Source organism: Capsella rubella, unplaced genomic scaffold (genome assembly GCF_000375325.1).
Source record: "Capsella rubella cultivar Monte Gargano unplaced genomic scaffold, Caprub1_0 scaffold_4, whole genome shotgun sequence".
In the NCBI taxonomy this organism is placed as follows: domain Eukaryota; kingdom Viridiplantae; phylum Streptophyta; class Magnoliopsida; order Brassicales; family Brassicaceae; genus Capsella; species Capsella rubella.
This window is the reverse complement of record NW_006238920.1, coordinates 13,381,219-13,389,015: the sequence shown is the minus strand read 5'-3', so window position 1 is coordinate 13,389,015 and position 7,797 is coordinate 13,381,219. Positions and strand designations below refer to the sequence as shown.

The 7,797-nt window shown below is 39.3% G+C and overlaps 3 protein-coding genes across 4 annotated transcripts; 1 reads left to right on the top strand and 2 right to left on the bottom strand.

The window, feature by feature from the left end:
• Window positions 1–477: 477 nt before the first annotated feature.
• LOC17888141 lies at window positions 478–2,372 on the bottom strand. 2 transcript variants are annotated; one of them, XM_023784023.1, is made up of 3 exons: window positions 2,263–2,372; window positions 755–1,725; window positions 478–672 (listed from the first exon to the last, which is right to left on the bottom strand). In XM_023784023.1, exons 2-3 carry the CDS (start codon window positions 1,721–1,723, stop codon window positions 667–669), a joined length of 975 nt encoding a protein of 324 aa, XP_023639791.1. In that variant the 5' UTR covers window positions 1,724–1,725; window positions 2,263–2,372; the 3' UTR covers window positions 478–666. The 2 variants fall into 2 exon arrangements, with proteins under 2 accessions (XP_023639791.1, XP_023639790.1); XM_023784022.1 differs by having other exon boundaries at window positions 755–1,729; window positions 2,263–2,370.
• An 815-nt stretch (window positions 2,373–3,187) lies between these two features.
• Window positions 3,188–5,117, bottom strand: LOC17887948 (6,7-dimethyl-8-ribityllumazine synthase, chloroplastic). The gene is made up of 8 exons (XM_023783731.1): window positions 4,900–5,117; window positions 4,701–4,816; window positions 4,448–4,543; window positions 4,263–4,358; window positions 4,052–4,130; window positions 3,754–3,800; window positions 3,597–3,656; window positions 3,188–3,449 (listed from the first exon to the last, which is right to left on the bottom strand). Exons 1-8 carry the CDS (start codon window positions 5,048–5,050, stop codon window positions 3,411–3,413), a joined length of 684 nt encoding a protein of 227 aa, XP_023639499.1. The 5' UTR covers window positions 5,051–5,117; the 3' UTR covers window positions 3,188–3,410.
• Window positions 5,118–5,199: 82 nt separating this feature from the next.
• LOC17890493 (4-hydroxy-tetrahydrodipicolinate reductase 1, chloroplastic) lies at window positions 5,200–7,667 on the top strand. The gene is made up of 9 exons (XM_006294444.2): window positions 5,200–5,358; window positions 5,469–5,691; window positions 5,868–6,105; window positions 6,308–6,441; window positions 6,536–6,610; window positions 6,708–6,809; window positions 6,904–7,013; window positions 7,113–7,200; window positions 7,357–7,667. The coding sequence occupies exons 1-9, from the start codon at window positions 5,345–5,347 to the stop codon at window positions 7,423–7,425; spliced, it is 1,053 nt and encodes a 350-aa protein (XP_006294506.1). The 5' UTR covers window positions 5,200–5,344; the 3' UTR covers window positions 7,426–7,667.
• The last annotated feature ends 130 nt before the right edge of the window (window positions 7,668–7,797 follow it).

The window sequence follows — 7,797 nt, the reverse complement described above, 5'->3', positions numbered from 1 at the left end:
AGTTATAACATATTCTAGCCGGGAGAAGTCCCCACTCTCACAGAGAGAGAGAGAGAGAGAGAGAGAGAGAGAGAGAGCGTGAAAGCGGCTCTGAACTGATCGAAGAGGAAGCGTAATAGTTTACGATACCGGTTCAGACAAACCGGGTTCGGACCATCCATAAAATCGTGAAAATCTTGGACTGGTTTTTGAAATTGGTTAAGACTAGACCGTCTCGTGTATGAATGTGCAAGAAGTATTCTAATACATGGGTTTTTAAAACCCTAAGTACCGACAGTATCAGTTTCCCAAAGCTTCATCCTTTGCTTGAGATTACACCACGATGGTATGATACATAAGTAAATTAACTCAATTTTGTTGTAAGAAACATTGGGTAGCTTTCGACGTCTTTCTCTTCTCTATTTATTTCCTTATTGCTGATTATCGGATTTGGTGCCATTGGGTTTAAGGATTCAAAACCCAGACTTAAACAAAACATAACCAAGCGAACTAGACCACAATGACATAGAAAGTTCAATAAACAAATCAAAGACCCCTCTATTCAAAAGTCTGATCCAAACCAGTTATTTAAAGCACACCAAATAAGTCTTTCATATAAACTTATATAGTTTTCAAGATTTGAGATTCAGTACTTAACAACCATCTGCCTCCTCAGCTCTCTTTTCCTTACTCCTGTAAGAAAACGAAATTATATTTGTGAGCAAAAACGATCATAATGTTCAAGCTATATAAGCAAAAGAGAAGAGCATATAACCTCATCGTCGTCATCATCATCTTCCTTCTTCAGACGGGTCGAGCCACCTTCCTTGATAATAGGAAGCTTCATCGCTCCAAATGGTGTATCAACATCAACATTACCTTTGATAGTGTATCCTGTTCCTTTCCCACGGATCATGTCCCAAAGTGCAGAACCAAAGTCCTTTGGTCGGAATGTCATTGGCACATTAATCAACCCGCTTCCGTTTTTGTCAAGCTTGATCGAGTCCGATATCTCTGCTTTCCCAATGCTTACATCACACAACCAAACTTCACAGTCCAAGTCATTGAGCCCCAAGTCAAAGTCATTCATGTTCTCAAGCCTCACATGAAGGATCGCCACGGTTTCTTCCAAAGAAAACTTCTGGAACTTGATCTTCTCGATATCAACATCGGGTTTCTTTGGAATCGGGATCTCTCCACATTTCTCCAGCGGCAATGTCAGTCTTCCCAATACTGGCACGTCAACAATCAGATCAACCTTGATCCTGTAAGGTATGATCATCCCGGGGTTGATATCGTTGTAAGTGCTCTTGATGTCCTCATAGATCAAAGTCAATGGTATCTTCACAGTTTCTTCTCCATGAGCCTTGAGGGTTCCAGCATCAGGGATCAATCCTGAAACCAGTTTCCTCCCATCGCTTTCGACCAGGTAGTTGATATCGATCAGAGGGATAGGAACTGGATTCGGGTTCTTCACAAGCACATCTACAACAATATCCGCCCTCTCGAGATTGATCTTAGGGATATGAATGGCAGAGACATCAGCAGTTGGCTTCCCAAACCCAATGGTTCCCTCGATTTTCTCACCAATGTCATGAATGAAATCCTTGACCTTATCGAGGAATCCACCTTTCCCTTCTTCTTTTTCCTCGTCCTTATCCTTCTGACCTCTATCGACGATTTTCACGTCACCCTCATCAGGACCTCTAGTGAGGATTTCCGGTTTATCTTCAGAAGTCGACATACCTACCTAAGCAGCAACAGTTCAAAATTCAGTTAGTATGTATCAAAGGAATAGACAAAACTTGGAGAGTAGATTCAAACTCAGACACAATCAAGCAACACAGGAAAAACATACAATGGTTGTAAAAAGTCAAAACAAACAGTAATCAGTAGTCGTAAAAGGCTTATCCAATACAATGCTGATGCATCATATCTTTGATCTCACCAAACACCATCAAGGAACTCGCATCACAATAAGATCTCATCAACTAGGATCATAACAACATCCTAGTGGCATGTATAGCTCAAACCAAACAACATACAATGGCATTTCTGTACTAAGAGACAATGGTCATATCACGTGATTCATGAGAAATATAACGATCCGAATGTTCGATCTGAACAAGATAGCAATAGATCAACCTAAGTGTCAAACAGATCGGAGAAAATAAGGTCAGGATCAGAAAAGCTCGATCTTATCACCAACGTTCTCTCTGATGAAATCATGAAAGGATCAACGCAAGAACAACAACGATCAGAAGAAAAGTTGAATTTTTTTACCTGGAGACTTGGATTGGATGAAAGTGAGTTGCAGTCTGCAGAGACAGAGAAGAGAGAGTGGTGCCCAACCAAAGTGATTGAAGAAGAAGATTGTGAAATTAGTTGATTCGTTGAACCTTTTAACTATAATGAATGTGTGACGCGTTATCTTCGCTTGCCGACAAAACTTTCGTCGTGTAAGGTCCTTATTGGACTTTTAAAATTTGAAAATCCCATTTCAACACCTCAACTTTAAGATATTACAACAAATATGATCACATTTTTGATTGGTGCAGAAAAAACCCCAAAATTCAGAGGAATTATTATTATTATCACACGATTCTCTCTCTTAACACACAGTTCATCTTTTAGAGAGAGAAGGCGATTTCCGGTTAACCGGAAAATTTTAGTTTTGTTTTATAGATTTCCGACTTGGTTCGGATCTTTTGTTCTTCTTAGTCAGTTTTAAATAATGTTTATCTTGTTTAGTTTATTGACTAAGATAGAAAATCTATTTTTTTGTTCTTGCCTCTTTCTACAAAGAAATATATCGAATCCCGTTTGTTTTTATTGGATTAGCCATCAACTTGATTCTCCTTCAAAGATAGAGTAATATCTTCGCCGTTATATCTTCATCGTTAAGGATTGAAGAAGACCTTATCTAGGTCTTAGGCGGAGCTTCTTCTTGGAGTTTGGATTGAGTTTGACATTTCCTAAGGTTGATCCAATTCTTGCAGCGGTTAAATTTTGTAGAAAGATGGTCCCAGAAGCGTGATTTCAAGCCTTCATCTGTTGCTACGTTCGTCGCCGGCGTAAAAATCGGAGTACAGTCTCAGATCTAAGTCGGTGAGAAGAATTGAGAAGAAACAAGAAGTGGGCCCTCTTGCTTTTGCTTCATACACGTTGGTGTTACGTGTCAATGTTATAGTATGTGGGTTCATTTTAATTTGGGCTTAAATAAAGCTTTGTATCATGCTTTTGTACTCTGCCCATTTTGGACTTTCGTTATAAAAACGAATGGTCGACAAAAAAAAAAAAAAGCTTACAAAAGCGTTTAAATATTCTCACCAAAACAATTTGAATATCTTTGAGTTACAATTTTGGAGATTGGATAGTAACCAAATGTGATAACAGCATGCAGTTCTCATACGTGATCATTGCCAGCAGAGCTATTTCAGGTGGTGCTCAAACAACGACGCCATTTCGAGCTGAAGAAATAGTAAGAGAGAAAATTTCAGGACGTTACTGAAGACGAAGAGACAGTAACTCGAATGACCACTTGCATAATGGAATGATTAGGAACTTCTATATCTTGTTCTAAGAATAAAGGAATGAATAATCATAACGATACTTACCGCCGTCAAAGCAGTTTCAGCTCCCTTATTGCCGGCTTTGCCACCAGATCGATTCAAAGCCTAGAGTTTCAGTTTGACCACAATAGCAACAAGTTCAGTGTCTATCCATATGATTTATAAACTATATATCATCAACTCTTGCATTACAAAACTTAACCTGATCCATGTCCTCGCAAGTCAGTACACCAAAGATGCATGGAACACCTGCAAAGTGGATTTTTTTATAAGCTTTAATTACTACAAAAAGTGAATAGTGAGAGGATGATAACCAGAAATAAAATTTGAAGAACTAATTTATGATGCGGGAATTGAATCATCCCAAATCCCTAGACAGGCAAAAATGAACTACCAGCTCTTTGAGGTTCAGAAGTACACAAAACCAATCTTTCACTGTTTTCAAAACAATATTACATAAAATTACAAATTCATATCCACCAATTTTGTATGAGATAAACCTGAATTTATGCCAGCAGAAAGTACTCCGGATGCAGCAGAGTTAGCAACAGCATCATAATGTGTGGTATCTCCTCTTATCTAAACCACAACAAGGACAAGTGTATATCAAAAACCAACTTTAAGCATGTGAGAGAAACTTTCTATAACTTGAAGGAGTCACAGGAGGAAACAGAATTGAATGGTCTGAGTTGTTTATAGCAAGAATCGTACCACAGCGCCAATGCATAAAACGGCATGATATTTTCCTGATTTCCCAAGATTTTGTGCAACAACCCCAATCTCAAAGCTGCCAGGTACCCATATAACCTGAATAAAAAGAGTTTCGTTAGCTTCGTGAAAGCTCAGATCTTTTTATTCTGATTGAACATATATCTCAACAAGCAAAAGACTTTTACTTCGATGTCTTCTTCTCTGACTGAATACTTCTTGAAAGTCTCAATCGCTCCTTCCAAAAGCAACTTAGTCACAACCTCATTGAAACGAGCTACAACCTTTAAACAAAATTGAGATGAAAAAAGAAGTCAACACAAGCTCACTGGACTGCAATGGAGCTCAAGTTTTCAATTTTTACTGTAAATCATCTAAATCAGAACCAAGTCACCAAATCTAAGCAGCGCATAAAGTAAGAAAGTGATTCTGAGAACTCACGATGGCGAATCTAAGACCTTCGCCTCTGATAAGAGACCCAGTTACATGGCGAACAGCAGCCGTCTGTACGAATGAAGAGCGTAGTTCCTTCTCTACAGCGAGCGGTGACACAAATCCTAAACGAAATTTGAACATCTCATCACGAGATTTTTAATGTTCGCTTATGCTATTTAAAGAAGAGAGAGAAAAGCAAGCTTACCGGATGCGGATGAGGAGAAGGAGAGGCTATTGGATTTTTTCACGGAAGAGACACCGTGAATATAACAGGCGGAGGAAGATTGACGCGAATGAAGCTGACGGTGTGCCGTCGGTATTAGGCGGAGACACGGCGGCGAAGCTAAGGACTTCATCTTTCGCTCGTCGGATTTTTTTTGAGATGGTTCTTCGTTCAGTCAGGTTAAGAGTGAGACTGAGAGGTTAACCTCTTTCTCGTACAGAAGCTTCTCTTATCGGTTCACGGCTTCCGGTTGAATCTGGTTTTATTGAATCTACTAGTTTGGTTTAGGGATTCCCGGTTTGATGATAAAAGGATAAGCTAAACCCTAAATCCCAATGTCTCGCCGGCCGGAATTTTCAGACAAAAGTGGAAGAATTTTAACGATTTGTCTGTCGCAATAAAGAACAAAACTTTCGTCTGATAGGATATGGCGACGAACGGGTACGTTTCGAACCTATGAATTTCACTTTAAAATTTTGGTTTTGATTGATGGAGATGAGCTTTTAACTCTTCAAAGAGAATTCTACTGAAATCAAACGTTTTTATCACAGATTAATGGCGTCTTCAAGTGTGTTTCTTCATCGCCCAGTGGACTCGCGTCTCGCATTTGCTTCTAGAACGAATCAGAATGCAGGAAAATGCGGTAACGGCCGTGTTAGTTTCCTTGGCATAGGGACACGTCGTCTTCCGGTGGTTTTATCCATGACGGCGTCGGCAGATTGCGGTGAAGAGGCCGTGAAGTCTGTTTTGCCTGGAAATGGCATATCCATCATGGTAATCTGATAATCTACTTATTTTCCCTTTACCTCAGACCTTTGCGTTTTGACTTTGCAGTACTACCTACCATTTCAGTTTGAGATGTAGAAATGTCAAAGATCGTGTCTTTTCTTCTTCTATTGTTAGAAATGGTGACTGTTGGATTAAGCCATTTATTATCTCTGATATAACAGGTGAATGGATGCAGTGGCAAAATGGGGAAAGCTGTAATCAAAGCAGCAGACTCTGCAGGAGTAAATATTGTTCCTGTATCGTTTGGATCTGCTGGTGAGGATGGTCAGACGATTGAGGTCTGTGGAAAGGAGATTACTGTGCACGGTCCTGCTGAAAGAGAAAAAGTTCTCTCTTCCGTGTTTGAAAAGCACCCGGAGCTCATTGTTGTCGACTACACAATTCCGTCTGCAGTAAATGGTATACTCCACAATCTCTCATTTCTACCATCAAGAGACAATTGTATTCTGAATTTTTTGAAATTAGGATTGAATTCTGGTTGCGGGAACGATCATTGTGATCCTTGATTGAGCTAGTTTAGAATTTGTGTAAGTGCAAAATCAGCTGCTACAAGTTTTGATTGTCTGTTGAGTTGATTTCAAATTGGAATTTTCACATGTAGATAATGCCGAGCTGTATAGCAAAGTTGGTGTTCCTTTCGTCATGGGAACAACTGGTGGGGATAGGAACAAATTGTATGAAACTGTTGAGAAAGCAAAGATTTATGCGGTGATTTCCCCACAAATGGGTAAACAGGTATGTCTACTTGGATGGTTCTGGAAGAAATGGTTTCTTATTCATGTAAATTGAGATCCTTTAGCTCATAGTTGTGTGCTTTGTTGGTCTATAGGTTGTAGCATTTCTTGCGGCCATGGAGATCATGGCTGAGCAGTTTCCGGGAGCCTTTTCTGGTTATTCATTGGATGTACGTTTCTTACTCCTTATATAAATTCAAATTCTTTTTTTCTTCGATAGTTTTATATTAGCTCTTGCTACGTTGAATCAACTGCCAATCTTTGTAGGTGATGGAGTCTCATCAAGCTAGCAAATTGGATGCATCAGGAACAGCAAAAGCTGTTATTTCTTGCTTCCAGGAATTGGGTGTGTCTTACGACATGGATGAGGTGCATTGGTCATCCTTTATTGTTTACTTCTGGACAATGACTTATTTTATCCTCTGGAATATGATTTTTGTTGTGTATAAATCTTTTGTGGTAGATACAATTGATTCGGGATCCAAAACAGCAAGTGGAGATGGTGGGTGTTCCCGAAGAGCATATCTCTGGCCACGCTTTCCATCTTTATCACTTGACATCACCCGATGAAACGTAATGCAATACTAAGATGTTGTTTAGGTTTTTATTTATATTCGATTGTAAAAGGGTGTCTGTTCCATAACTTGCTCCCTTTTCTGTCTTTCTTTGCAGTGTCACTTTCGAGTTCCAACACAATGTCTGTGGCAGATCAATATATGCTGAGGGTACTGTTGATGCCGTGCTCTTCCTCGCCAAAAAGGTTCTAAACCTTACCCCTCTTGCCCATCACGATTCTACGAAATTAAATCTCAGCTTTCTCTGTGTCTTAGCTTTCTCTGAGTCTCAGCTTTCTCTGAGTCTCACCTCTAATCTTCGTAATGCTTGATTGTTGATCCAACACTTCTGTGGAATGCAGATTCGATTGAAAGCAGATCAGCGAATCTACAACATGATCGATGTTTTGAGAGAGGGAAATATGCGTTGAGTTTCCGAGTTTTGTCAGTGTATTGACCAAATGGTGGTTCTAGAAGAGCTTAGATTGTTTGCCCCACAAAAAGAAGAGCTGAGATTAGATTAACCAAACCATCAATTAGATGTTTGGTTACCACATCTTCTGCCTTTAACACAGGCTTTTGAAACTCCTTGGTAGATACAGGAACTTGTTATTGTATTGTTCATGTTCGACCTCTTTACCTTAAAAGTTATGCTCCTTTCAGGATTATTGAAGTGAGGTCTTATAGATAAAAGTTCTCCAAATGTTCTGAATAACGATCTCAACTCTCAAGATATGAGAATAGAGTTATGCAGCATCATCACCAAAAAGTTATAATTTTCGGTGGAAAAATTGTATCACATC

What these genes read in the sequence shown, in the direction of transcription:
- LOC17888141 (XM_023784023.1), bottom strand. Translation starts at nt 1,723, where the DNA reads ATGTCGACTTCTGAAGATAAACCGGAAATCCTCACTAGAGGTCCTGAT.
- LOC17890493 (XM_006294444.2), top strand. An exon ending in AATTCCGTCTGCAGTAAATG is followed by an intron (nt 6,106 to 6,307) that starts GTATACTCCACA and finishes TTTCACATGTAG; the next exon opens with ATAATGCCGAGCTGTATAGC. An exon ending in TTTCTGGTTATTCATTGGAT is followed by an intron (nt 6,611 to 6,707) that starts GTACGTTTCTTA and finishes CAATCTTTGTAG; the next exon opens with GTGATGGAGTCTCATCAAGC.
- LOC17887948 (XM_023783731.1), bottom strand. Translation starts at nt 5,050, where the DNA reads ATGAAGTCCTTAGCTTCGCCGCCGTGTCTCCGCCTAATACCGACGGCA. An exon ending in TCAGAGAAGAAGACATCGAA is followed by an intron (nt 4,359 to 4,447) that starts GTAAAAGTCTTT and finishes CTTTTTATTCAG; the next exon opens with GTTATATGGGTACCTGGCAG. An exon ending in TTCTGCTGGCATAAATTCAG is followed by an intron (nt 3,801 to 4,051) that starts GTTTATCTCATA and finishes TCCACTTTGCAG; the next exon opens with GTGTTCCATGCATCTTTGGT.